The 27828-nt window shown below is 55.4% G+C and overlaps 3 protein-coding genes across 5 annotated transcripts; 2 read left to right on the forward strand and 1 right to left on the reverse strand.

The window, feature by feature from the left end:
* The first annotated feature begins 1248 nt into the window (after positions 1-1248).
* Positions 1249-8089, forward strand: SHD (Src homology 2 domain containing transforming protein D). Its single transcript, XM_060182045.1, has 6 exons — positions 1249-2155; positions 3717-3822; positions 3897-4070; positions 4949-5072; positions 7000-7116; positions 7742-8089. The coding sequence occupies exons 1-6, from the start codon at positions 1874-1876 to the stop codon at positions 7926-7928; spliced, it is 990 nt and encodes a 329-aa protein (XP_060038028.1). The 5' UTR covers positions 1249-1873; the 3' UTR covers positions 7929-8089.
* An 88-nt stretch (positions 8090-8177) lies between these two features.
* On the reverse strand, positions 8178-18042 carry TMIGD2 (transmembrane and immunoglobulin domain containing 2). Its single transcript, XM_060182237.1, has 5 exons — positions 17880-18042; positions 12826-13188; positions 9653-9679; positions 9467-9571; positions 8178-9254 (listed from the first exon to the last, which is right to left on the reverse strand). The coding sequence occupies exons 1-5, from the start codon at positions 18040-18042 to the stop codon at positions 9043-9045; spliced, it is 870 nt and encodes a 289-aa protein (XP_060038220.1). The 3' UTR covers positions 8178-9042.
* On the forward strand, positions 17929-27760 carry FSD1 (fibronectin type III and SPRY domain containing 1). Of its 3 annotated transcripts, XM_060182013.1 has the most exons (14): positions 17967-18055; positions 18219-18289; positions 18774-18869; positions 18978-19109; positions 19776-19877; positions 21629-21696; positions 21867-21988; positions 23333-23542; positions 25232-25330; positions 25868-26027; positions 26274-26353; positions 27015-27266; positions 27348-27436; positions 27526-27760. In XM_060182013.1, exons 3-14 carry the CDS (start codon positions 18852-18854, stop codon positions 27634-27636), a joined length of 1443 nt encoding a protein of 480 aa, XP_060037996.1. In that variant the 5' UTR covers positions 17967-18055; positions 18219-18289; positions 18774-18851; the 3' UTR covers positions 27637-27760. The 3 variants fall into 3 exon arrangements, with proteins under 3 accessions (XP_016044495.1, XP_007524884.1, XP_060037996.1); XM_016189009.2 differs by lacking the exon at positions 18219-18289 and having other exon boundaries at positions 17929-18055; XM_007524822.3 differs by lacking the exon at positions 18219-18289 and having other exon boundaries at positions 17945-18055; positions 21674-21696.
* Positions 27761-27828: the final 68 nt, after the last annotated feature.

The raw sequence follows: 27828 nt of genomic DNA on the forward strand, positions 1-27828 counted from the left end.
TTCCCGCCTTGAAAAAGGGGGCCTGGGGGGAGCAGCTCACGGAGCAGGGAAGTCAAATGCCGTTTGATTCCACCTCAGGGCCCTGCTTGTTAGTCGGGGCACGGGTGCCCCCAGAGCCCCTCAGATCCCCCTCCTCCCTCCCTCTCTCTCTCTCTCTCTCTCTCTCTCCCTCTCCCTCGCCAGGCTGTTGACAGAAAACAAGACAATCACAGCCCTTCTCTCAAGCTCCTGGGGGACCCTGCCTGGTCTCCACTCCCAGATTGAGGGGGTGGTGGTCTGGAAAGTGGTGTGACAGTGGAAAGGGGGGCTTTGGGGGGTCACACGTCCCCTTACCATAGTGATGAACTTGTGGGTGGCTCCAGGCCAACAAAAGGCTGCTCTGTGCGTCAGTTTACCCACTGGTAAGTGAAGAGGGGGTGGTCTCTGCATGCTTTTGTGGGGGTCCCCATGTTTTTGGGGTTGGATGGAGCACAGGCCACGGGTTTGAGTCCCCACTCCCCACCTGCAGGAGGGAAGCTTCGTGAGTGGTGGAGCAGGGCTGCAGGCAGTCAGTCTGTGTCTCTCACCTTCTGTCAGAAAGCGAGAACCACCCCATCAGAAAGTCAAGCCCCCCCCCAACATGGCACCAGCCCACTCTGGGGGTCCTGGGACCAGGTGTCCATTCTGGGGATGCCCCTTTCCTAATGAGCTCTCTCTAGCCACTGGGGTGATGGGGCCAGATAAGGAGGCGCAGGGGCTGGGGCACAGGACTTGCCGCTCAGGGCCACAGGTTCAATCCCCGGCCTCCAAGTGCCAGGGTGACTTCTGGTTCTCTGTCTCTGGCTCTCTCATCACCAAGTCGCTTGGAAGCTGGGTTGGTGCTTAATCCAAGCCGACACCCCTGTCCTCCCTGGGGGACCCCACATCTCTGAGCTCCCTGGCCTCAGCCCTCTCCCCCCAGCTGCTACCGGAAGAACCAGGACGTGACAGCCTGGTCCATTCTGTCCCCTCCCTCCCCCAGGTCCCCAAGCCTCAAAGGGACAGATGCAGGGCCGCCCACCATCAATGCCGCCGGGTCCCGCCGCCAGCTGCCGCCAGCCCTGAGCCCCCGGGGAGTGAGCGGGAGTGGGGGGGCAGGTCCGGATCCTGGGGGCCCGCGCCCCTCCCCCAGCAGCCGGTGACCCCCAAGCGTCCTGGCCACGCCCCCTCGGTGCCCGCCCTCCCACCCTGCGGCCAAGTCCAGCGCCTGCCCGCCTGGGGTGTCCCCGCCCCCGGCCCCCTCCCGCCCGCAAGGTCTCGGTCACTTCCGAGGGGCGCGGGGGGGGGGCAGGGGGGTCGGGGAGACAGGGACGGAGCCCGCAGGATCGGGGTGTCTGCCTGCGCCCCCCCAGAAAGCGAGGAGGACGCGGCGGCCGCTCCTTTTGTGCCGGGGGATGGGGGCTCAAGATTGAGGGGGACCCCCCCCGCGCCCGAAGGGGGCGCAACAAAGGCCGCGCTCGGCGCCCCGGGATCAACTTGGCGCCGGCGGGGACCCAGCACCCCGGGGAGCCCCAGAGGCGAGGGGCGCTTTTCCCGGGGGTCCCCCCAGACTCCCCCCGCACCCCCCCAGTTATTCCGGGGAGCGATCCCGGGCTCCCGCCAAGGCTGGGGCTGAGCGCTGATCCCCAAACTCCGCGCGCCCTTTGGATGCGCTGCGCCCCCCGCGCGCGCGGCTGCCCCCCAGTTCGGGGTTCGGGGGCTTCTGCTCCACTTTCTCCCGCGTTCCCGCCTCGCCCCCCCCATTCTTTCTTTTTTCTTTTAATATTTTTCTTTCCTGCGGACGAAGCCGGCGCCCCCTCCCCCTCCCGTCCCCCTCGGGCTTTGGGGTGCAGGCGCCCCCCCAGCCGGCTCCCCCATGGCCCGCTGGCTGCGGGACTATCTGAGCTTCGGGGGACGCCGGCCCCCCCCGCGGCCCCCCGCCCCCGACTACACGGGCGACAGCGACGTCCTGCGGGCCTACCGGGAGCAGAGGGACCTGGACTTCGAGGACCCCTACGAGGACCCCGAGCCGGGGGACCCCCGCGACCCCAAGGGCCCCGCGGCCACCGAGCCCACGTTTGAGTCCCCGAAACACCGTCTCATCAAGGTGGAGGACGCCCCCAGGGCGCGGGGTGCGCGGGGAAGCCCGGACCCGGAGGTGCGTGGCCTGGGGGGCGACGGCGGGAGGGGCAGAGTGGGGGGCTCCCCCTGTCTCCACTGGAGGCTGGTTTTCTCCCTCCCCCCACTCCGTCTGGCGCCCCCAGTTCCCCAGGCTGGAGCCCCCTCCCCTCTGTGGCCAGCTTCCATTTGCAATCTGGGGGACCCCCACTCCGCAGAGGCTTGTGGGCGAGGCTGGCTAAGAGCACAGAGAAGAGGAGGTGGCGGCGCACCGGGCAGAGCGCAGGACTTGTACTGTGGCGTCCCGGGTTCGAGCCCCCGCCAGAGTGTTGGCGGGCAGGACTCTTCCCCCAAAACAAATATGCATGTATTTTGGGGTTTTGCCGCCAGGGTCTTCTTTTTATGGGGAGTTTGCACCCTGATGGCTCCGATGCTCCCAGCAGACTAAAAAAAAAAAAAAAAAATTAAGATAGAGAATGAGAGACAGAGAAAGAGAGAAAAGGAGAGACATCTGCAAGTGGGGACGGGGGCTCGAACATTCCCCCTCTGCTGGCTGAGCCATCTCCTGCGTTTATTATATCTTCTTCCCTTTATTAAAAAGAAAGAAATTATTGACTGACTTAAAGAAGTGGAGATATGTAGAGAGAACCCAGAGCCCTGCTGAGCTCTGACTGATGGTGGTGCCAGGGATGGAACCTGGGACTTCAGAGCCTCAGGCAGAAGTGTTTTTGAACAGACATTATGCTGTCTCTCTTATCTTTTTATTTATTTATTTATTTATTTATTTATTTATTCTTTTGTTGCCCTTGTATTATTGTTGTTGTTATTGATGTCGTTGTTGGCTAGGACAGAGAGAAATGGAGAGAGGAAGGGAAGACAGAGAGGGGGAGAGAAAGACAGACACCTGCAGACCTGCTTCACCGCCTGGGAAGCGACTCCCCTGCAGGTGGGGAGCTGGGGGCTCGAACTGGGATCCCACCGGTCTTTTGCACTTTGCGCCACCTGCGCTTAACCCGCTGTGCTATCACCCGATTCCCTCTCCAGTATTTTTATTTATTTATTTATTTTTCTAACACCAGAGCACTGCTCAGCTCTGGCTTATGGTGGTGTGGGGGACTGAACCTGGGATTTTGGAGCCTCAGGCATGAGAGTCTGTTTGCATAAGCATTATGTTGTCTCCCCCGCCCTAGTTATTTATTTTTAACAAAAGCCCTGCTCGGCTCTGGCTAATAGTGGTACCAGGGGGTTGAACCTGGAACCTCAGAGCCTCAAGCAGGAAAAATCTATGGAGTCACTGTTGTGTATAAATACATCTTTGCAAAACCAGACCTGGGCTGAGGGGTAGCTTATGGGATGGGGCGCCAGCCTGGCTGTGCATGAGATCCGGGTTTGAGCCCCAGCACCGCATGGGAGTACCACAGCACTAGGAGAAGTTCAGCTGCTGTGGTTATTCTCTCTCTCTCTTCAATAATTCAGTCAATCTTTAAAACCCCCACCAGTCTGGAGGAGGCGTGTGGGTGGCCCAGAGAAGGCAGGCAGGGCTGAGCTCGGCCTGGTCTCCTGAACCTTCGCCCCCTCCCCTGCTCTCCTTCTTGCTCCAGCCGGAAGCAGACACGGAGTACTCGGACCCTTATGATGCCCACCCTGTCCCGCCAGTCGCGGATGGAGGCTACGTGGGGCCCTACGATGCCCAGCCGGTGGCGAGCGGTGAGTGGGCGGGGCTGGGGGGTGACCCGGGCCCAGCCAGTTTGGAAAATGACCCGTCCTGGCCCCCCATCTAGAACTGCCTGGCAGGAGCATGCAACTGTACGACACCCCGTATGAACAGCAGGACAGGGGGCCCGAGGGAGTACCCCGGAATGCGCGGAGACTGCCCAGGGAGGACGAGCGGCCAGCAGACGAGTACGACCAGCCGTGGGAATGGAAGAAGGAGAGTATCTCCAAGGCCTTCGCAGGTGTGCCCCTCCTGCCCAGAGCCGGGCCCCTGAACGCCCCCCTTCCCTGCCTCCCTGGCTGCCAGGCCTGTGGCTAATTCTCACTAGAGTGTGAGTGGCTGATAGGAAGTTCTCTTCCAGGGAAACCCCATGTCTGAATCATGTGTCTTCCGCTCAGGAGTGGACGTGAGACAGATTTCTGAGCCAGGAAACACTGGACATATCTCTAAAGCTCAGTTCTATAAGCCCCGGCTCAGCCTCCCAAAAACAAGCTAGCAGCGGGTGTGTGGCTTGGAATTGAGAGCACGGGCCTTGCAGGGTGTTCTGTGTGCCAGGTTGCCTTCCCAGCTTCTCTTGCTTCGTCTCGTTACTCAGTATATATTTTTTTAATAATAACTTTTTTCCTCATGGAGAAGTTTCATGAGTGGGGAAACAGGGCTGCAGGTGTCTCTCTGTCTCTCTCCCTCTCGATCTCCCTCTCGATTTCTGCCTCTATCAAATAAATAAATATATCTTTTAGGGTGGGGTAGATAGCATAATGGTTCTGCAAAGAAACTCTCATGCTTGAGGCTCCGAAGTCCTAGGTTCGACCCCCTGCACCACCATCAGCCAGAGCTGAGTGGGGCTCTGGTAAAACAAACAAACAGGGAAAGAAAGGGATGAGGAGGGGGAAAGGGGGGAAAGTATGTCTTACAAAATAAAATAGAAATACCTTTTACAGAATTACTAGCCCAGGGCAGACCAGACTGTTTAGGCCTGGCTGAGACCACAGCCCTGCTCTCCGATTGGCCGGCCCCAGGACCGCCCACCATATCATATTTGGGTGACCACGCCCCCGTCTCCAGGGAAGGGGAGTGTCCTTGAGTTTAACCCTGTCCTCTCCGGTCCTTCCCCTCCAGTGCAGTTTGACAGTCCTGAGTGGGACAGGACCCTGGGCTCTGCCAAGGAGCTGCGCAGACCCCCACCCAGGAGCCCCCAGCCCGCTGAGCGTGTGGACCCCGCCTTACCTCTGGAGAGACAGCCGTGAGTGAGGTTCTTTTTTTTTTTTAATTTCTTTATTAGGGAATTAATGTTTTACATTAACAGTAAATACAACAGTTTGTACATGCATAACATTTCCTAGTTTTCCATATAACAATACAACCCCAGGGAGTCAGGTGGTAGCGCAGCGGGTTAAGCGCAAGTGGCGCAAAGCACAAGGACCAGCATTAGGATCCTGGTTCGAGACCCCGGCTCCCCACCTGCAAGGGAGTCGCTTCACAGGTGGTGAAGCAGGTCTGCAGGTGTCTGTCTTTCTCTCCCCCTCTCTGTCTTCCCCTCCTCTCTCCATTTCTCTCTTCCTATCTAACAATGACAACATCAATAACAATAATCACTACAACAACAATGAAAAACAAGGGCAACTAAAGGGAAAATAGATTTAAAAAAAAAAAAAAAACCAATATAACCCCCATTAGGTCCTCTGTCATCCTTTTTGGACCTGTAACCTTCCCCACCCACCCACCCCAGAGTCTTTGACTTTGGTGCAATATGCCAACTCCAGTTCAGGTTTTACTTGTGTTTGCTCTTCTCATCTTGTTTTTTAACTTCTGCCTGAGATGTGAGTGGGGCTCTAACCCTTGCTGTGTGACTCAGGGCAGGTGACTTAGCTTCTCTGAGCCTCAGGCTCGAACCCTTCCACGAGGCTGTCCAGCTCAAATCACGAAAAAGGAGGAGTTTCACCCTGCACTTGGGGGGGGGGGGGCAGAAATAGCTTCTCCAGCCAGGAGAGAGCTTGGTGTAAAGTTGAATGGGACAGGATTTTGAATGGGGTCCTGATTTGAGAAGGGGCGGTGTCTTTTCTGTTTCCCTCCAGTCTGGGAGTTTCTGGAGGAATCTCCCTGAATTCTCACCCCCACACACACACCCAGGCCGACCCCGTGACTGTGACCCCCCACACACACACCCAGGCCGACCCCGTGACTGTCAGTCATTTCCAGACGCCGTGGGTGGGTGGGGTCCAGGCAGAAGGGATTAAGGGGGTGCTCAGCCTTCTGGGAGTACAGACAACCACAGACCACAGAGCTCTGCCCGGAGGGTGAAGGCCCCCTGCGTTTGACACCTCGACAGGCCTCGACAGCCGTGAACCCCTCTTTGAGCCCTCAGAGAAAGATAACCCCCCCCCCCCCCGCCAGGTGGCTGGGAACACAGGAAGTGGCCAATCTCAAATCTTCAGAAAGTGATATTCAAGAGATAGACGGCTGGGGATTCTAGGAGAGAGGAGGGGGACACAGAGCCCAGAGCCAGCTTTCAGGGTCAGGCAAGCCACTTCTCAGTCAGATGGGGGAAAAAAATTCAATGAGAGGGGTGGAGAGATCCCCTAGCCGTTCTTCAAAAGACTCCTGTCTGAGGTTCTGAGGTCCCAGGTTCAATCCTCCCACACCACCATCAGCCAGAGCTGAGCAGAGCTCTGTGGTTAAAAATAAAATCCTCAGGCAGGGGTAGATAGCATAATGGTTATGCAAAGAGGCTCTCAGGCCTGAGGTTGACTCCAAAGTCTCAGGTTCAATCCCCTGCACCACCATAAGCCAGAGCTGCATAGTGCTCTGGTAAAAATAAATAAAATAAAATCCTCCATATGTAAAGAGTGCTTACAAAGCAACAAGAAAAAGGCAGAACCAGGGGCACAGCACAGGGGTTCTACAACATGACTCTCTTGGCTCTGAAGCCTCAGGTTCAATCCACGGGGTCACCATCAGCTGAGCAGGGCTCTGAGGAAATTAACTGTAATAATTACTAAGGATAATCGTCAACTAAGGCTGGGTGCTGGCGTTGGATGGGAGAGACCCAGACACTGCAGTTTCCTCAAGAACCCTGGGAAATTTTGTTCCTGGCCTGGCTGTCACCAGTTTGGGGGCTGCCTGTGACCTCAGTGTGTGCTGGAAAGTGGGGTGCCCTGCCCCCCCCCCAGGTGGTTCCATGGCCCTCTGAGCCGGGCGGATGCAGAGAACCTTCTGTCGCTTTGCAAGGAAGGTAGCTACCTCGTGCGGCTGAGTGAGACCAGCCAGGACTGCTCCCTGTCCCTCCGGTGAGTCCCCAGCACCCCCAGCCCCGCTGCCTGTGGGCTCAGAGGGGCGTGGCTCCAGGGGCAGTGGGACTTTGGCCAGTGGGCGGGGTCTCGTTGGTTGCCAGGCAGGTTTTTCTGACCAATGGGGACATGGGCATCTGTGGGCAGGGCTCCCGGAGTGATGTTGCAATGCACAAGAACCTGGGTTCCAGCCCCGGGTCCCCACCTGCGCTGGGACAGCATTGCGAGTGGTGAAGCAGTGCTGCAGGTGTCCTTTCTCACTCTCCCCACCTTCCTGATTTCTGGCTGTCTTAGGGGGGGTCAGGTGGTGGCGCACCTGGTTGAGTGCACATGTTACAATGCGCAAGGACCCAGGTTCGAGCCCCTGGGCCCTACCTGTAGGGGGAAAGCTTTGCAAATGGTGAATCAGGGCTGCAGGGGTCTCTCTCCTCTATTTTCCCCCACCCTCTCAATATCTGACTATCTCTATCCAATAAATAAAGGTAATTAAAAAAAAAAATATATATATATAAACCGATGTTAGGGGGTGCCAGCCTGCCACTCTTGGGGGACTATGAGAGGGATTTTTTTGAGGGGGTTAGGCCTGAGTGTTTTGGGGTGCTCAAGGGTCGTCTCTGTCCTCCAGGAGCAGCCAGGGCTTCCTGCACCTCAAGTTCACGCGGACCTCCGAGAACCAGCTGGTCTTGGGGCAGCACAGTGGGCCGTTCGCCAGCGTGCCCGAGCTGGTCCTGCACTACAGCTCCCGCCCGCTGCCCGTGCAGGGTGCTGAGCACCTAGCCCTGCTTTACCCAGTGGTCACTGCGGTGCCCTGAGGGCCCTGATGCCCAGCTGCAAACCCTGGAGGTCTTCCTGCTGGAGGAGGCCTGCGGGGAAGGCAGGCCTCCCTAGCCCTCCCTCCGAGGTCCACATCAGCTGCTCAGCTCCAGGATGCCAAGCCCTCCCCGGGTTGCAAATAAATAACTTATTGTGTACAGTTTCCAGAGTCCTTTCTGGGAAATGGGGAAGGATGATGGGACACTGGCATTGTCCAGGCTCCTTATGGTGGGGGGTGTGGGGGGAGATCAGGCCGGGGTTCATGACCCAGGGAGCTTAACTGAGCCGGCCAGCTGGGGAGGATGGGATAGAGACAGATGAGAACCAGCAGGCAGGGGACAGCTGTCCCTATGGAAACTATGGAAACAGCGGAGGCAGCTGCGGGGGAGGGGAAGCCAGGCCCAGCTGGTGTCACTTCAAGGTGACAGTCTGGTCAGGAGGCCCCAGGGTTACCGGGACCTCCCTCCAAGAGATGGGGGGGTGAAGGAAAGGGGGCCCCTTCCTGCTAATTGGACACGTCCCTGTGGACCCCATGCTGACGTCAGCTCCGGGGTCCTTGGATGATGCTCTCTAACCTCTGAACCCTCAAATCTATTGGCACCCCCCAAATTCACCATGCATTAGCCTTTATTGCATGTCCTGGGGGCCAAGGGAGAGAGGTGCAAGGACCAGAGTGAGGATGGGGATCTGGGGGTGGCATGATGAAGCCCCCAGGCTTTTTTTTTTTAACATCTATTTATTTATTTATTTATTTTTTGTTGCCCTTTAAAATATATATATATTGTTGTTGTTGTTGTCGTCATTGTTGTATAGGACAGAGAGAAAAGGAGAGAGGCGGGGAAGACTGAGGGTGAGAAAGACAGACACCTGCAGACCTGCTTCACCGCTTGTGAAGCGACTTCCCTGCAGGTGAGGAGCCGGGGCTCGAACCAGGATCCTTATGCTGGTCCTTGCGCTTTGCGCCACGTGTGCTTAACCCGCTGCGCCACCACCCGACTTCCCCCAGGCTTTTTTAATGTCACATCTTCATGTGGTCACTGCAGTGGGGCGCCCCCACGGGTCTCTGGGGGGTAGTGAGACTCCATTTCAGGAAACCGTATTGTCCCTGGCCACTCAGAGAAGCCCGGGGCGGGGAAAATGCTGCCGGCGGAGTTGGGGTGTCTGGGACTCAGTGGCTGCTGGGGTCAGGGGCAGCGAGGTACAGGGACGGCATAGACACTCTTGGTCCTCTCCGGGAGCGTCTTGCGCCTCCTCCATGGGCCTGGTCTTGGATTCCTTGGGGTTATTGCGGGGTCTGTTTAGGACGTTACTGTAAAGGGGGTGCGCTGAAAAGAGGGGGGGTTTCCGTTAATAAAGCTTCGTGCTGTCCTCCGCTCCTCTGGGCTTCGTCTTTGCTTCTGGAAAGCACAGAGGACAGAGCCGGCTGTCTGTCGCCAACCCCCCCACCCCCAAGCTCATGCTCTAAGGGTGCTTTCAGCTCGCTGCAGTTCCGCGCGTGGCCACGCGGGGGCGCGCTGTGCAAGGCCAGCAGCCCTACCTGAGTCCAGGTGGCGGCGGCGGCGGCTCCTGAACCGGGAGCCCAGCAGGGTCAAAGTCACCGTCAAGGCCACGCCCCCCGCCAGCAGCAGGGCCACGTGGGGGCCTGCAGGGCGGAGGGGAAAGGGTGGTCTGCGGGCTGGGCGGAGCAGGGAGGAGCCCTGGGGGAACCGGAGGTGGTACTCACCTGGGAGGCTGGAGTCTGAGTTCTCACCTGCAGAGAAGACATCTGCCTTGGGGTGTGGGGTACGGACCTTGCTGAACCCCGAGAGGCACAGCCACCCAACCCACCTCCATCCCCCGGGGAGCTTCCGTGCCCGACAGGGTTTGTCCTGGGCCTGCTTCCTCCATTTTTCCTTCTTTTAAAAAAAATGTTTATTAGTATTTAATAGGACAGAGAAAAAGGAGAGGGCAAGGGAAGACAGGGAGAGACAGAGAGACATCTGCAGCCCTGCTCCACCACTCGTGAAGCATTCCTTCGGCAGGTGGGGAGACTAGAACCTGGATCTTTGTGCATATTAATTAATTAATTAATTAATTTGTTCTTTTATTTTTCCCCAGAGCCCTGATCAGCTCTGATTGATGGTGGTGCTGGGGCTTGAACCCAGACCTCAGAACCTCAGGCAGGACAGTCTGTTTGCATAACCATAGCACTGTCTCCCCAGCCCTATTAATCAAGAGGAGCTGACACCCATTTCTTTTCATCTTGCAGAATCAGAAGCTGGGAGCCACTGGTGGGGTGGGGGGGGACCAGCTGTGGGATCTGGAACATTGCCCACTGGCTCCCTACAGCTGTCAGCTGCCCTCAGCCTGGGGCCAGGCTCCCCTGCCTCTGCTTATTGGTGACTGTCCCCCTCATCTCTGGAGGGGCCCGGGGTGGGGTGGGGGGCTGGCAGGAGCAGCCTTAACACACCTCCAGCAGGAGGGCAGCACCAGCTGGAGAGATGGGCAGTGGCCCATGTGCCCAACAGGGGGCATCACCAAGGACCCATCTGCTTGGGTCTCGGGGCCCTCCCTACCGGGGAGCAGCCCTTGAGGGGGGTCCCTGCATTATTGGGGAGTGGGGGGATGTGAGCCAAGGCTTCGGAGAACACCAATGTCTGCTTTCACTGGGCTTGTTTGCAAGATGAAAGCTCCTTCTGGCTCTGAGAATCCACAACTTCTGTTTCTATTTTTTTAATTTAATTTATTTATTTAAAGTTTATTTATTTTTATTAGATAGAGACAGAGAGAAATTGAGAGGAAGGGGAGGTAGAGATGGAGAGACACAGAGAGACCCCTGCAGCCCCGCTTCACCACTCATGAAGCTTTCTCCCTGCAGGTGGGAACCAGGGCCTTGAACCCGGGTCCTTACTCACCATAGTGTGTGCGTTTAACCAAGTGCACCACTGCCGGGCCCCCATATTTATTTATTTATTTATTTATTGGACAGAGACAGCCAGAAATCAAGAGGGAAGGGGGTGATAGAGAGGGAGAGACAGGGCCAGGCGGTGGCACAGCTAGTTAAGTACAAACATTCACACATTACAGTGTCCAAGAATCCAGGTTCAAGTCCCTGGTCCCCACCTGCAGTGTGAAAGCGTTTACAAGTGGTGAATCAGGGTTGTGGGTGTCTCTGTCTCTCCCTCTCTACTTCCCCATCCTTTCTCAATTTCTCTCTGTCTCTATCCAATAAATAAATATTAAAGAGAGAGAGAGAGAGAGACCTGCAGCCCTGCATCACCACTTGCAAAGTTTTCCCCTAGCAGGTGGGGCCAGGCCTCGAACCCAGGCATTTTCGCACTGTAAAGTGTGTGCTCAACCAGGTGCACCAACACCCGGTCCCCACAGCAGTTTCGAGAAAGATTTCTTGGGCTGAGGAGACAACACAGGGGTTCTGCAAAAGACTCACCTGCTTGAGGCTCTGAGGACCCAGGTTCAATCCCCAGCACCACCACCGGCCAGAGCTGAGCAGGACTCTGGTGCCTCTCTCTCTCTCATTAGACAGAGACAGTTGTTTTTGTTTTCCTTTTTTTTTTTTTAAACCAAAGCCTGTATCTCTCACTCTCTGTATGTCTGTCTTATTAGAATAAAAAAATTAAACACTTGTTTATCTTCTTTCTTTCTTTTTTTTTTTCCCTCTAGGGTTATTGCTGGGCTCGGTGCCTGCACCATGAATCCACCGCTCCTGGAGGCCATTTTTAAAAAAATATTTTATTTATTTATTCCCTTTTGTTGCTCTTGTTGTTTTATTATTGTAGTTATTATTGTTATTGTTATTGATGTTGTTGGATAGGACAGAGAGAAATGGAGAGAGGAGGGGAAGACAGAGGGGGGAGAGAAAGACAGACACCTGCAGACCTGCTTCACCACCTGTGAAGCGACTCCCCTGCAGGTGGGGAGCCGGGGGCTCGAACCGGGATCCTTACACCGGTCCCTGCACTTTGTGCCACATGCGCTTAACCCACTGCGCCACCGCTCGACCCTCCTTTCTTTCTTTTTTAACCAGTGCCCTACTCAGATCTCACTGATGGTGATTGAACCTGGGAGCTTTGATGCTTCAGGCATGAAAGTCTCTTTGCAGAACCATCTTGCTATCTCTCCCACCCTAAATAAAAATATTAAGTATGTATATGTATATATTTCACATTTTATTTATGTATTTATTAGACAGAGAGAAGATGAGATAGAAGGGGGAGAGAGGGGCTGGGAAGATAGCATAATGGTTATGCAAAAGACTTTCAAGCCTGAGGCTCCAAAGTCCCAGGTTCAGTTCCCCAGCACCACCATAAGCCAGAGCTGAGCAGTGCTCTGGTAGCTCTCTGTGTATCTTTCTCTGTATCCCTCTTTCACTAAAAATAAATAAAATATTTTTTTAAAAAGGGGAGAGAGAGTGGTCCAGGAGGTGGCACAGTGGATAAAGCACTGGATTCTCAACCATGAGGCCCTGAGTTTGATCCCCGGTAGCACATGTACCAAAGTGATGTCTGATTCTTTCTCTCCTCCTATCCTCCTATCTTTCTCATGAATAAATAAATAAATTCTAAAAAACAGAGAGAGAGAGAGAAGGGGGAGGAGACACACACATACACTTGCAGCCTTGCTCCACCACTGGTGAAGCTTCCCCCCCCGCAGGTGGGGACTGGGGGCTTGAACCCGGGTCCTTGTGCCTGCTAGCAGGTGAACTCAGCCGGTGTACCACAGCCCAACCAACCCCCTTAAATACCCCCTTAAATCTTCTCCAAATATAGAAAATAAGGAGAAAGTGGCATTGTTGTTGCCTGGAGTTAGGGGCTGCTATAGTCTGGGAAGAGCTGGAGGGTACAGAGAGAGGAGATTCTAGAACGTTCTGGCCCTCCGTGCTGCCCCCGGCCCCCCTACCTGCCAGCACCTCCAGTGTGGACCCGTTGCCCTTGGCCTCCTCCAGCAGTGGTATCTCCAGGGTGGCCCCACACACATAGTCCCCGCTGTCATTGAGGGTGACGTGGTCCAGGTGCAGGAAGAAGGTCTCAGGGGGCTGCCAGGAGACGTGGTGGCCGCGGTGCCCACAGGGCCCGGGGCTCAGATGGCGGCCACTGAGGAGCGCCTGGCACAGCATCTGCCCATCCTTGAGCCACTCAAGCCGCAGCTTCTCGGCCACCTCAGGCAGGGTCACCCTGCAGGTCAGCTGTATAGAGCTGCCCTGGACCACCTTCTGGTGGGGCTCCAGCTGCTGCACACTCAGGCCTGGGGCTCCCTGCAGAGCTGGGGGGGAGGAGGAGGGGTGTGTGTGGCTCCCCAAACCCAGGCCCCAGGGGCAGGAGGGTGGAAGGGACAGGGTGTCTTCTGGGCCTGAGATGGCTCAAGTCACTCGGAGTTCTGTCTGTCTCACCGACTGCCTGATTCCACAGCTGCCTGGGAGGGAGCTGCTTTTCTGTTTACCTCTGAGAGAGAGAAGCAGACACAGAGAGGAGAGACTCTGCAGCCCTGCTCTACCATCTGCTGACTTCCCCCAGTTGGTCCCTGGTGCTCCAATGTGGTGCAGAGGCTTCAACCCAGGGCCTCACGCACCCAAGTGCACCGCTGGTACCTGAGCTAGCTTCTAGTCTCCCTTTCTTTCTCCTTCCTCCCTCCCTTCCTTCATTCATTCCTTCTTTTCATACTTTTTTCTCTCTCTTCTCATTGCTGGAACTTTCTGCACCTGTTTAATTCCAATCTTCCTTGCTGAGTATCTTTCTCCTGTTAATATGAGAGAGAAAGAGAGGAGGGGGAGGGAGGGAGAGAAGGGGGGGCTAGATAATATAATGGTTAAGCAAAGAGACTCTCCTGCCTGAGGCTCCAAGGTCCCAGGTTCCATCCCCAACACCACTCTCAAGCAGAGCTGAGCAGGGCTCTGGGGAAAAATAAATACAAATCTGGGTCAAGGGGGGTCGGGCGGTAGCACAGTGGGTTAAGCGTACATGGTGCAAAACACAAGGACTGGCATAAGGACCCCGGTTCGAGCCCCCGGCTCCCCACCTGCAGGGGAGTCACTTCACAAGCGGTGAAGCAGGTCTGCAGGTGTCTATCTTTCTCTCCCCCTCTCTGTCTTCCCCTCCTCTCTCCATTTCTCTCTGTTCTATCCAACAACGATGACATCAATAACAACAATAATAACTACAACAATAAAAAACACACACACACAAAAAAAAAAAACAAGGGCAACAAAAAGAGGCCTGACCCAGAGCATTTGAGCTGGGCCAGGGGCTTCCAGGACAAGTGTTCTTTTAGCAGAGGGAACAGCAGAGGCTGAGTCCCCGAGGCAGGGGTGGGATCCATCTGAGCTGTAGCAGAGAACAAGAAAAGGAGAGAGGCTGACAGGCCCACCAGGCGGGGGAGAGAGGGAATGGGGGGTGGAGAGAAAGAGAGAGACTGATCACAGGAGACAAGAATGTAGGTCATGCTTGGAACTGAGTTTTAGATGACACCCCCCCCCCAATCCCCACACCCCCAGCCCCCTGGAGTGTGTGTCAGAGAGATGCTGGTCACATTTGGCAAAGCAAGGAGCCTCCCTTTTAAAGGGGTCAAGCAGGGGTGGAGGGCGCAGGAAGCTGAGTGATGTCTATCAGCAGGGGGGCACAGGGAACAGATCCAGGTACTCACCCCAGAACTCTCCAAGAAGGAGCAGCGCTGCTATGCCCATGCACCCCATCCCTAGCCCACCAGGCCCCCCCCTCCCTGCTGGTGCCTGAGTCACCCCCCTCCCCACACACACTTGACAGACTTCCTGCCACAATCTCCGCCCCGCCCCCCCAGTCCCCCACCGCAGGCTCAGAGGTGAAACTGGTGGCCGCCCTCCACACAAGCCAGTGCTGCTCCAGACTGGACTTCCAGCTGCCTCAGTTTCCCCAAAGTGGTTTTGTGGGTGGGGAAAATGGGTCCCATTCAGAGAACTGGGAGTCTTTCTGGAAGTTTCTTCCTCAACCTGGGCTGGGGGGTGGGGGGTGAGTAACAGACACCAAGACCTTGAATAGCAGAACTCCACTTTGGACTTACACCCCCACACCCAGAAGGGACAGATCTTAAGCCCTCTGGTGCCTCCCCCGCCCCCCAGACCACAGTGTGACCTGGTTTCTCACTCTGAGACAAGGAGAAGAAGGCCTTCTATTGGTCTGGCTCAACCACAGGGGCAGTCCCTGCGGCGACACACAACTCCAGCCTCTGCCTGCCTGGCCCTTAGCCCCCTTCAGACTTTCTGAAGTTCCAAATCCCTGGCCCCCAAACATGGGGACATCGAAGCCACTCAGTAAGGAAAAGCCAGACTTGGAGGTGCCACGTGCGCTTAACCCGCTGCACTACCACCGAACTCCTGAAAAAAAAAATCATTTTATTGAGGAATTAATGGTTTATATTATAGTACATTTGTTGACAGGTCCTTTTTCTCTGTTGTCTCCAAGGTTATCACTGGGGCTTGTTTCCTGCACTAAGAATCCACTGCTCCTGGAAGCTTCTTTATTTTGTTGTTTTTCCTTTTGTTGCCCTTGTTTATTGTTATTATTATTGTTATCAATACTGCTCTTATTATTAATACTGCTCCCTTTTTGTTGCCCGTTTATTGTTGTTATTCTAGGACAGAGAGAAAGCGAGAAGGGGAAGACAGGGGGAGAGAAAGACATCTGCAGACCTGCTTCACTCTGCAGGTGGGGAGCGAGGCCTCGAACCGGTAGCTTTATGCTGGTCCTTGCGCTTGCGCTTGTGCTTTGCACCATGTGTGCTTAAGCCGCTGCGCTACCGCCTAGCCTCCCCCCCCCACCCCCGCCGCTTTGTTTCTATGGGGAGTCATTACCGGAGTGGCGAATCGAGCAGCTTCATCGACTGCTATATGTGTTTCTTGTAGGCAGATAACATCTGCCTGATGCTGAATCGCCAATTGACCAATAAGAACGCGTTTGGCAAAGGACAGCCCCTCAACATTAAGTTGGAGGACTCGAAGAGCAGGACCAACAGCTTGAAAGCTGGCAGGAGCTGCTTGTTGCTGGCTTTGAAAGTGACTGGGATCCATGTGGATTCAGTCGGCTAGGAAGGATCGTCAGTTTCCCCAATGAATGGGTACTCAGGGGATGCACCACGGGAAGGTCGATCCAATGCATCCCACTTCCGGTTATCTTGTCCATCTCCAAAAATCTCTCCCTTTACACTGTCTGAACTGGAAGACGCTTTGAAGAGGGTTAAACCAGGAACAGCTGCTGGCTATGATAACATCACCCCAGAACTCATTCTTAACCTGGGTCCCGCGGCAAAGAAGTGGCTCGCTTCATTCCTGTCCCACATCTTGGAATCTGAGTCTATGCCCAAAGTTTGGCGTCGTGAGAAGATTATAGCGGTTTTGAAACCAAAGAAAGACCCAACACTGGCCGCCAGCTATAGACCAATTTCTCTCCTCTCCGTGTGTTACAAACTCCTTGAGAGGCTGCTTCTGTCACGTATTTCTCATCTTACAGAGAAATTCCTATCACCCGCCCAGGCTGGTTTCCGTCCAGGAAGATCTACCTGCGAACAAGCCCTGGCCCTCTCAACTTACATTGAAAATGGATTCCAGAAGAATTTAAAGACGGGTGCTGTCTTTGTTGATCTCACGGTCTGGCACCGTGGTCTCCTGGTCAAGATCTCAAGATGCCTGCCTCCATGGGTGGCCAACACTATATCGTTTCTTCTCCAAAACAGAAGATTCCGGGTGCATCTGGGAGACAAGTCTAGTAGATGGAGACTTGTCTCAAGTGGCCTCCCCCAGGGCTCTGTTCTGGCTCCTACACTATTTAATATTTACATCAATGACCTCCCAGAAACTTCTTCAAGGAAGTTCATCTATGCCGATGACATCTGCTGTGCAACTCAGGCATCCAAGTTCGACATCCTCGAGGAAACACTCACGAAAGACATGTCTCTGATATCTGATGACTGTAAAAAATGGCGACTAATCCCTAGCACTGCAAAAACGGTATCATCTGTTTTCCATCTACACCATGCCTCGGCCTCGCGTGAGCTTAATGTGTAGCTTGGCGATACGAGAATCCGGCATGAAGCCCAGCCAGTCTATCTTGGCGTTACTCTCGATCGCACTGTCATTTCACGAACATCTCATAAAAACTGCAGCAAAGGTGGGCACAAGAATAACATCATTGCAAGACTGGCCAGCTCCTCATGGGGCGCGAGCGCTTCCACACTACGATCATCATCTCTGGCATTATGCTATTCCACTGCAGAATACTGTGCCCCAGGATGGTTCCGTAGCCCCCATGTCCACTTGGTGGATTCCAAATTATATTCCTCCATGAGGATCATTTCTGGAACCATCCGTTCCACCCCGGTTCCATGGCTGCCAGTTCTTAGCCACATCGCCCCGCCAGATATTCGTCGGGATGCGGCATCATCTAAGTTCATTTCCCGCGTCTACGCTCGACCGGACCTGCCAATATACGCGGAGATCTTCGCCCACCCTGTCCAATGCTTGTCGTCTCATCACCCAATCTGGTCCCCTACGCCTGCACTGCACTTCTCTGTTCCAGACTCTTGGAAACAGAGTTGGCAGTCAGCTGAGGTCAAGAACAAACACCTCATCACAGACCCCTGCAAGCGTCAACCCGGCTTTGACCTAGCACGTTATGATGGGGCCCTCCTCAGTCGCAATCGAACAGGCCATGGCCGGTGCGCCGCTATGTTCCATCGCTGGGGAGCCAGAGACGACCCGAACTGCCCCTGCGGCTCCAGACAGACTATGACCCACACAGTCAACGACTGCCACCTCTCCAGATTCAAAGGAGGTCTCGAAACTTGACATCAGGCTCAACCTGACGCTGTTGACTGGCTATGGAAGAAGGGCAAACGCTAGAAGAAGAAACCGGAGTGGCTAGGTGGGGTCAGAGTGTGGGAGACTCCGGGGCAGGACTACATTTCCCAGAGATCCTCGGGCGACGCGCGCCTGCGCAGTACGGCCGGTGATGGAGCGCTGACCGGCGGCGGCGGCGGCGGCGGCGAGGGCTCGGCGGGCCATTCACTCCCGGCGGCGGCGGTGGTAGCTCGGCGTCCCGAGGAGGCTGCGGGGCCCGCGGGTCGAGCCGGGGGCGACTGGGCTGCAGCCATGGAGGATCAGCGGGTAAGAGCGGGGCCGGGGGCCGGTGGGAAGGGGCCCAGGTGATGCCGCAGCGCCCCCCAGCTGCTCTGCAGGCGAGGCCCCACCCCTCCCGCGTGGAGCCCCCACGCTGCCCCGGGCTTCCCGCATCACCTTGACCCCAGTCCTGCTGCATCCCTCCGTCCAGACCCCCGCTGCCCCACCGCACCCCGTCTCCCTGACCCCGCATCCACACCTGCCAGGCTGAGGACAGAGCAGGTGTGCCCGATGCCCGCAGGCTCGCCCTAGGGGACCCCCAGCGACCCTGCAGCCCCAGAAACGGGGCTTCTCCAGAGCTCGGTGCTGGGGCGGGGGGGCTCTCCGCAGCTGCCTTCTCCCGCGCTCCTTCCTCCCCCTCCCACCACCCCCTTCCCCAGCCCCCTCCCCCCCTGCTAGCCCTTTCCTGGGGGGCGGGGGAGCCGCCCCAACTCTGCCCGATCGGATTTCCTGCAGCAGCCTCTGCTACTGGGGTTCTCCTTCCCCGCACCCTGAATTCAAGGTGCCAGGCTGGTGGAAAGTTCTGTCACCCCCTCCCCACTCGCCCACCCCTACTCCCCGAGAAGCACCCTCTGAGCCTCAGTGTCCCCCTCTGTGAAAGGGGCTTTGCACATGGTGTGTCATGTCATCCCGGGGGGGGGGGGGCAGGATGGGGATCCCGGGGTGGCAGAGGGGCTCAGTTCTCCCTGATGCGGCCGGGATCCAGGAGGCCCTGAAGAAAATTATCACCACGCTGGCTGTGAAAAACGAAGAGATTCAGAGCTTCATCTACTCACTCAAACAGATGCTGTTGAATGTGGAGGTGAGGATGTCCCAGCCCTGGCCCCTGCCCTGGAAGGGGGAAGGGAGGGAGAGGGGACGCCTTGGCTTGACCTGGCTTGACCCCCCCTACACACACACTGTCCCCAAGGCCAACTCCACTAAGGTGCAGGAGGACCTGGAGGCAGAGTTCCAGTCCCTCCTGTCTGTCTTGGAGGAGCTGAAGGAAGGCATGCTCATGAAGATCAAGCAGGACCGTGCCAGCCGCACCTACGAGCTGCAGGTGCTGGGGGCGGGGTGCTCCTGGACCCCACACAGATGCCACCCACTGACTCTGGGCCTCTTCCTCCTTCCCTACTCCCTCTAACCTCTCAGCCTTCCCCAGTGTTGCCCTCTATCTGGTTCCACACCTGCTCTAACACCCCCCCATGGCTCCCACCTCTCTGGCAACTTCTAGACACCCCCAGGTCTGTCCCTGGGAGCTCAGGCATTTGAGTTCCTTATTTATTTATTTACTTGCCTCCAAGGGTTATCGCTGGGGCTTGGTGCCGCACTACAAATCCACTGCTCCTCTGGCCATTTTTCATTGTTATTGGATAGGACAGAGAGCAGTCGAGAGGGGCGAGGGAGAGGGAGAGGGAGAGAGACAGAGACACCTGTAGACTCGCCTCAGCACGTGTGAAGTGACCACCCCCTGCACCCCCGCAGGTGGAGAGCCAGGGGCTCCAACTGGGATCCTTGTGCAGGTCCTTGCACTTCATACCATGTGCGCTCAACCCGGTGCACTATCGCCGGGCCCCCGACGGCATTTGAGTCTTTGAGAAACCCCCCCCCCACACACACACACACACAATCTGATTCTGATACACTTTCCCCCACTGGAGAAAGTCAAGGCCGCAGTGGGTACGTCGGTGTTGGGTCCCCTCTTGCTATGCGTTGTCACCCGCAGAACCAGCTGGCTGCCTGCACGCGGGCCCTCGAGAGCTCGGAGGAGCTTCTAGAAACAGCCAACCAGACCCTGCAGACCACGGACAGCGAGGACTTTGCACAGGTGGGCATCTGGGGAGCTGGGGGGGGGGGCAGCCATATCCTGGGATGAGTATTTCCATGCAACTGCCGAGGATAAGTCAACCCCAGATGTTGCATGGGGAAAACTTTGACTTGAGAACAGAAAAGTTTGTGTGCCTGGCTTAGCATTCAAATGGAGGAACAAAGGGTTTTGGGTAGGAAGGAGCTCCCCCCCAGAGTGCTTTGCATGAGTCTAGCCCAAAGCTTAGAGGAGATAGATTGTCACTAATATCGTTTGCTGTTAACTAGAGATTCCACCTTAACAGCAAATGCTTTTGTAGGAGTGGTCTCAAGCTAAAACCTAACAACGAAGGACTCTTAGTTTATCCCGCGTTGCGGGTGAGGATAAGTATATCCTGGGGAAAATGTGTAGCATAAGTATGTCCTAATCTTGGAGCTGACATGCCTTCACTTAAAAAAAAAAAGTAATGGGGCCAGGTGGTGGCACACTTGGTTGAGTGCCTATGTTACAGTGCGTAAGGACCCGGGTTCAAGCCCCCAGTCCCCACCTGCAAGGGGAAAGCTTTGTAAGTGGTGAAGCAGGGCTGCAAGTGTCTCTCTGTCTCTCTCCCTCTCTATCTCCCTGTTCCTCTTGATTTCTGGCTGCTTCTATCCAATAAATAAATAAAGATAATAAAAAATAATTTTTAAAAAAGAAACAGTTAAAAGAGTGACTTGCACTTGGTTTGAACTTCACCTGTGACAGTGACTGGCTTTAGTGTGAGCAGGCCCCATATTTTCCAATGCTGAGCGTCAGGATAGGCCAGGAAACTGGCCAGGTAAAGACTTCTACTCCTGACAGCGTTCCCTGGTGACCTGGAATTCAAGTTCAGCCACAAAGGAGGGATTACTAGTTTGAGTGTTCTTCAGGCAAACGTCTATCCCCGTCATAAACATGTCCTGAATCTCGAGGGAGCTAGTCTTACTAGGAATCATCATTGGTGGTTGACCAGAAATCCACACGAACAGCAGAGGACTTTGTGTGTCACTAGATCCCACAGAAATACGTAACACAAGTGTGTTCCAGATCTTGGATGGAATCAGACTTTAACCCCACCCCCATCATATTTTGCTGAGCTGACGTGAAGACTTTTAAGTATAAATATGCCCTATGCTGCTATTTTTTTAAATCTTCATTTATTGGATAGAGACAGCCAAAAATTGAGAGGGAAGAGAGTGATAGAGAGGGAGAGAGACAGAGAGACACCTGCAGCCCTGCTTCACCCCTTGAGAAGCTTTCCCTCTGCAAGTGGAGACCGGGGGCTTGAACCTGGATCCTTGCGCACTGTAGTGTGTATGCTTAATCAGGTGTGCCACTGACCAGCCCCTGCAATTATTCTTTTTTACTTTCTTTTAATGAGACACAGAGACAGAGACCAGAGCCCCGCTCAGCTCTGGCTGGTGGTGGTGCTGGGCACTGAGTCCAGGACCTCAGAGACTCAGGCGGGACAGTCCTTTGCAGAACCACTGTGCTATCTCCCCAGCTGTGCAACTGCTTATTATGCAACTATGCCAAAGCTTCATGGGGATATACTTACACTAAAAATGTCATTGGTTGTGGATTAGAAATAGAAACTTAACAGGCCATCCTGCCTTTGTGTACTCTGATCAGGAGGCGGGAGTGGGATGGGGCCTGTCTTTGCCCTCCTGTCCTTTGGGGGGCACCACAGGAGGTGGGAAACTTGAGGGGTTCAGGCCCTGTCCTGTTGGTACTTGTTCTTGTTTCTGTCTGAGTGCGTGGAGGCAGCTTCTTGGATGTCATACTGTCCTTCTCTGCAGGCCGCCAAGCAGATCAAAGATGGGTAAGATGCTGGGGTCTGGCCCCCGCCCTGGTGTGAAGGTGGGGACGCCCAGGTGAGGGGCCCTCCGTCCAGAATGAGGGGTGCTCCCCCGACATACTCCTTTGAGCAGAAGCCTGGGCCCCCCACCCAACCTCCGCCTGTCCACAGCTGCCCCTGCCTCCTTCCTGCAGTGTGACAATGGCGCCTGCCTTCCGGCTGTCACTGAAGGCCAAGGTCAGTGACAACATGAGTCATCTCATGGTGGACTTCGCACAGGAGCGGCGGATGCTGCAGGCACTCAAGTTCCTGCCCGGTGAGGAGGGAGCCCCCCCCTCCCCCCTGCGGCCAGGTCTTTGGGGGAAAGGCCTGGGTGCCCGGGGAACCCTGAGGCAGGGCCAGCAGGAAGGCCCAGAAACTTTTGTTGCAATGACAACAAAAAGGCCCAGTCTTTGGGGATGGAGCTCTGTGGATACCCCGCCCCTGGGGTGGAGCCAGGAATGTTCCACCCCCTGGGGGTGGAGCCCTGCCCTGAGTGAGGGTCCCCAGTACCTAGCGGGTAAAGCTTCCAGTCTGAGACCTTGAGTTTGAGCCCTGGCATTGCAGGTGCCTGAGGGAGACTCTCTCTCTTACTGCCTCTCATTCATGCAAAAAAAAAAAAAAAAATCTCCCCTCACCTCCAGTGTCACTTTTGTGAGTAAATGCTGACTCACAAGATATTAAGTTTTTTTTTTAACCTTTATTTATTTGATAGAGACAGGCAGAAATCAAGAGGGAAGGGGGAGATCAAGAGGGAGAGAGACAGAGAGACACCTGCAGCCCTGGCTTCACCACTTGAAGAGCTTTCCTGCTGCAGGTGGGGACCGGGGGCTCGAACCCTGGTCCTTGAGCATTGTAATATGTGCGCTCAACCAGGTGCGCCACCATCTGGCCCCGAGATTTTTTTAAAGTAAATATGGCTAAACTTAGGTAGAAAGTTCCAAAGAATCAGAGACAACTTTTTAAACATTTATTAGCTAGAGAGAAATTGAGAAGGGAAGATAGAGAAAAAGAAAGAGAAACTTGGTGTCCTACTCCACCCCTGTTGAAGCTTGCCCCCTGTGTGTGGGGGGCAGGGGGGCTCAAAGCCGAATCTTTGTGTAGGATAAGACGTCCTCTTAACCACCTGGTCCTGCTATATATATATATATATATATATATATATATATATATAGTTTGTAATGGCCCAAACCTGGAAGCAATGCAGGTGTCCAACAACAGAAGAGTGGCTCAGCAAGTTATGATATATATATATATATATATATATATATATATACACACACACACACACAATGGAATACTACTCAGCTATTAAAAAGGATGGTTTCACCGTTTTCAGCCCATCTTGGATGGAGCTTGAAGAAATCCTGTTAAATGAAATAAGTCAGAAACAGAAGGATGGATATGGGATGATCCCACTGTCAAGCAGAAGTTGAAAACTTTTTTTTGGAAAGAAAGTCATTCTGTAGCCAAGGTAGAACTCAGAGGAAGCTCCACCCCCAGGTCCTGGCCCCGCCCCTAAGGATAGGTTCCAGTGGAGGCCCCGCCCTATGCCGTAGTGGGCGGGGCTTCCGGGCCTGCAGATGGGGGGGGGGCCTGACAGCACCTACCGCCCTGGCAGTGCCCAGCGCCCCCGTAATCGACATGGCCGAGTCCCTGGTGGCTGACAACTGCGTGACCCTGGTGTGGCGCATGCCTGAGGAAGACAGCAAGATCGACCACTTCGTGCTGGAGCACCGGCGGACCAACTTCGAGGGCCCGCCCCGTCTCAAGGAGGAGCAGCCCTGGATGGTGGTGGAGGGCATCCGGCAGACAGAGTACACGCTCAGGGGTGAGGGCGGCCGCGAGAGAGGGCAGGGCTGGAGGACTCGTTCCCTAGGACACTCGGCCTTGCCCTGTGTGTGGACCTGCTTTGAGCCCTGGCACTACATGCTAGTCCCCCAGCACTGTGGGAAGCTCTGGTGCTATGATATCTTTCCCTTCTGATCTGCAGGAAAAAAACACCCTGGCAGTGACAGAATTACACCAAGTGTGAGGTCCCAGATCTGAAGGAGGAGAGAGAGAGAGAAAGAGAAAGAGGAGCAGGGAGCTAACTCAGCTTGTTAGAACACAGGACTCTTGCCTGAGGCCTCAGAGGCCCCAGGTTCAATTCCCAGCACTGATTCATGTCACGCTGTGCCGTCCTGTTCTCTCTCTCTCGTACAAGTATAAAGAAATCTTTTTAAAAACCTGGGCCCAGGAGTTAGCTAAGTACACACTTTCCTCTGTGCAAGGACCTGGCTTGGGGTCCCCATCTACCTCATGGGTGGGCACCCACACAGGGGAAGCTTCACGAAGGGCAGGAACAGTGCTGTGGTGTCTCTCTTCTCTCTGTCTCTTACCATCGTTTTGGAAAAATTGAAAAAGGAAGAGAATGAGAGAGAGGTTCCTGAGTGTGTTGACTCACACGGACATAAGACTCTGGGGGCAAAAGTGAGTAAATAAATAAAATAGAGTGAAAAAAATGATTTAAAACCAAAACCAGAACACAGTGAACAAAGGGAGTGGGGGCCATGGGGGCAGGTCTGTAGGGGAGAAGCTCAGATCTGGGGTCCCTCGTGTTTTCAAGGCCACCCCGGAACCAGGGGGAGCGCCTTTGCTGGTGGGGAGGCCTGGCTGACAGGCTAAGTGGCACCCTGGGTGCTGGGCTGTAATTAACAGGCTCCTTATCTTCAATTACCATGCTTGACTAATGAACTTGCTAATTGCAGAAAGAAAAGCCAGCAGTCTGGAAAGGGGTTCCCTAGTGCTGTGGGGATCAAAATAAACACACCCCACTTCCCCCAGCCCTTTGCTGTTAAGAAGGAAATTCCTACCAAGTTTTATAACTGAACTATTCCTCTGCCCAAGTTTTATTATTATTACTGTTGTTATTCTTGTTTCGGCACTAAGGTTGCCGCTGTGGCCCTAGGCCTGCATGATTCCGCTTCTTTGTTTTTTAGAGAGGCACACAGAGAGAGGGAGATAGAGTGGGGATAAAGGAGAGATCACAGCACTGTCCCACTACTGGTGAGGCTGCTTCTGTATGGGGGCTGGGGGCTTGAACCTGGGTCCTTGTGCCAGGTGAAGTGGCTGGCTCACTGCATAACTTCATTGGCTGGGCTGAATTGGGAGCGGAGCCACAACCTAACACGTAGCCCCACTGGGGTCAGGGAAAGGGGGAGAGTGTGTTACAAAGCACAAGGACCCAGGTTCAAGGACCCAGGCCCCCAAGGGAGCTTCACAAACGGCGAAGCAGTGATACAGGTGTCTGTCTCCCTGTCTTCCCCTTCCCTCTCAGTTTCTCTCTGTCTCTCTCCAATAATAAATAAGTAAAAATTTCAAAGAAAAACTGTAAGATACACCATGACATTTTTCAACAACCCAATATCTATCCAAAATAAAATAAAATAAAATTGACACTCCTTAGCGCAAGGGACAGTGGGGCTGCTCCGCGTTCGCACAATATCAAGGTCCCCCTGTTGGCCCTCTTAACCCCCAGGTCTCAAGTTTGACATGAAATTCATGAATTTCCGCGTGAAGGCGTGTAATAAAGCTGTCGCAGGCGAGTTCTCGGAGCCCGTGACCCTGGAGACACCAGGTGACTGATCCCACCCTGACCGTGACTTCTGGGACCCTGGGGGACCAGCGTGGATGGGAGAATTCCCTGGTCAGGGTCCTTTTTGCCCTGGTTGCCAGGAAGCTCCCTCTCATCCTTCACTCGAGTGTCTCTTTTTTAACTTGATCCCAGGAAAAGCTGGATGGTGTTTATACTCACTCACTCACTCACACAAACTCCCAATCTCTGGTCCAAAAAAAAAAAAACCCGAACCGGTAACAAGCAGGGGTGGTGTTTGGAGAGGACTTGAGGAGGGCTCCAAGCTTCAGCCATCACAGCCCTGGCTCTGTGTCCCGCCCCCTCCACTCCTGTCTCTCTCTCTGCCTGGCGTCTCTGTCTCTCTGCCTGCTGACCTCTCCCCTCCCCTCTGTCTGGATGTGTGCCTGCCCCTGGCTTCCCCTGCCCCTGCTCGGGTCTGTCTTGGTCACTGTCTTGCCTCTCTCTGTCTCGCCCTTTCTCTCTCTCTCTGTGTCTCTCCGGGCCCCCATCTCTGTGACTCCCGCATCTGCCTGGCCCCAGCGTTCATGTTCCGCCTGGATGCGTCCACATCCCACCAGAACCTGCGTGTGGAGGAGCTCTCGGTGGAGTGGGACGCCATGGGCGGGAAGGTGCAGGACATCAAGGCTCGTGAGAAGGATGGCAAGGGGCGGACGGCCTCGCCTGTCAACTCCCCGGCCAGGTAGCCTGACCCCTACCCACCCAGAAACTTGGGGGGCTACACTCCACAGTGGGAGATAGGACTTGGAGGGCCCAGTAGGTCAGTGAGAGGAAAGAAGGTTTTTGAACTGGGCTTTTGATGGTTGAATAGGAGTTTTCCAGATGCAGGGGTGCTCGGGCATGTTCTGAGAAGGGTGGATCAGGGAAGCCTTCCTGTGGAGGAGGTAAGGGTTCAACTGTCTTCTCCCCCACCCCCCGCTGCTCACAGGGGCACTCCATCACCCAAGAGGACGCCCTCCGGACGCGGCGGGCGGGATCGCTTCACAGCAGAGTCCTACACGGTACTGGGTAAGGAAGAGGGAGGTGGGACTTGGGGTGTGACTGGGACTTGATGGGAAGCTGAGACTTGAGGGGTCTTGGGTCTGGTGAGTACATGTGGAGAATGGTTTCCTAGGAAGTAGCTAGATCTGAGGGGTAGTTATTTTTTCAGGGGACTAGCTGTTAGTCTGGAGTGTAGCTGGACTTAAGGAGTTGCTGGAGGCAACTAGCTGTGGTTTGGGGATTAGCTCTGGCCTGGGAGTATCTGGGAGACTAGGTATGGTCTGGGGAGTAGTTGAGGGGGACTAGCTGTGGTCTAGGGAGTAGGTGGGCTGGAGGAGTAGTTGGAAAGGACTATCTCTGGTCTGGGAACTAGCTAGGTTGACTAGCTGTGGTCAGGGGAGTAGCTGGCAGGGACTAGTGGTCTGGGGACTAGCTGAGGGACTACCTGTGGTCTAGGGAGTAGCTGGGGAACTAGCTCTTGTCTGGGGAGCAGTTGGGGGACTAGCTCTGGTCTAGGGAGTAGCTGGGGGACTAGCTCTGGTCTAGAGAGTAGCTGGGGACTAGCCCCTGTCTGGGGAGTAACTAGGGGGAACTAGCTCTGATGCAGGGAGTCCTGGGATGGCCTGCCCCCTCTGGGGGACCTCCCTGGGACCCAGTCCTCCCCATCGGCCCGTCCCCCACCCCGCAGGCGACACGCTGATCGACAGCGGGGAGCAGTACTGGGAGGTGCGCTTTGAGCCGGACAGCAAGGCGTTCGGCGTGGGCGTGGCTTACCGCAGCCTGGGTCGCTTCGAGCAGCTGGGCAAGACGGCGGCATCCTGGTGCCTGCACGTCAACCACTGGCTGCAGGTCAGCTTCACGGCCAAGCACAACAACAAGGCCAAGGCCCTGGACACCCCGGTGCCCGACTGTCTGGGCGTGCACTGCGACTTCCCGCAGGGTGAGAGAGAGCCCCACCGGCCACCCCGCCTGCCCCTGCGGTGCCCACCCTGCGCCCCCTGACCGCCCTGTCCTGCCACAGGCCTCCTGTCTTTCTACAACGCTCGCACCAAGCAGCTGCTACACACCTTTAAGACCAAGTTCACGCAGCCCGTGCTACCTGCCTTCACGGTGAGCAGGGCCACAGCCCGCGGGGAGCAGGGGCTGGAATCTGGCGTGCCCACCCCCGCTGAGCCCTTCACCCCCTCTCTGGCCCCCAGGTCTGGTGTGGCAGCTTCCAGGTGACCACGGGCCTGCAGGTACCCAGCTCTGTGCGTTGCCTACAGAAACGAGGCAGCGCCACCAGCAGCTCCAACGCCAGCCTCACCTAGGCCCTCCACATGCCAGGCTAATTCGGGGACACCCTCTTCTCTCGTTGCTGCTTGGAGCCTTAATGCCTGGTGGAGAAGGGGGGAGCTCCCCTTCCCTTCACCTCGTAATAAATGTCGAACACTGGCTGGGGTCTGCTGCTGGTTTGGGGGGGGCAGAGAGTGATATTGGGAGTACTACTACTGGAAATGGGC

The sequence above is a fragment of the Erinaceus europaeus genome, chromosome 23, assembly GCF_950295315.1.
Source record: "Erinaceus europaeus chromosome 23, mEriEur2.1, whole genome shotgun sequence".
In the NCBI taxonomy this organism is placed as follows: domain Eukaryota; kingdom Metazoa; phylum Chordata; class Mammalia; order Eulipotyphla; family Erinaceidae; genus Erinaceus; species Erinaceus europaeus.

What these genes read in the sequence shown, in the direction of transcription:
- SHD (XM_060182045.1), top strand. Translation starts at nt 1,874, where the DNA reads ATGGCCCGCTGGCTGCGGGACTATCTGAGCTTCGGGGGACGCCGGCCC. An exon ending in GGGGAAGCCCGGACCCGGAG is followed by an intron (nt 2,156 to 3,716) that starts GTGCGTGGCCTG and finishes TTCTTGCTCCAG; the next exon opens with CCGGAAGCAGACACGGAGTA. An exon ending in TTACCTCTGGAGAGACAGCC is followed by an intron (nt 5,073 to 6,999) that starts GTGAGTGAGGTT and finishes CCCCCCCCCCAG; the next exon opens with GTGGTTCCATGGCCCTCTGA.
- FSD1 (XM_016189009.2), top strand. An exon ending in GACAGAGTACACGCTCAGGG is followed by an intron (nt 23,543 to 25,231) that starts GTGAGGGCGGCC and finishes CTTAACCCCCAG; the next exon opens with GTCTCAAGTTTGACATGAAA. An exon ending in AGAGTCCTACACGGTACTGG is followed by an intron (nt 26,354 to 27,014) that starts GTAAGGAAGAGG and finishes CCCACCCCGCAG; the next exon opens with GCGACACGCTGATCGACAGC.
- TMIGD2 (XM_060182237.1), bottom strand. Translation starts at nt 18,042, where the DNA reads ATGGCTGCAGCCCAGTCGCCCCCGGCTCGACCCGCGGGCCCCGCAGCC. An exon ending in ACCGGCCGTACTGCGCAGGC is followed by an intron (nt 13,189 to 17,879) that starts GCGCGTCGCCCG and finishes CCTCCCCCCCAG; the next exon opens with CTCTGCAGGGAGCCCCAGGC. An exon ending in CACACTGGAGGTGCTGGCAG is followed by an intron (nt 9,680 to 12,825) that starts GTAGGGGGGCCG and finishes TCTTCTCTGCAG; the next exon opens with GTGAGAACTCAGACTCCAGC.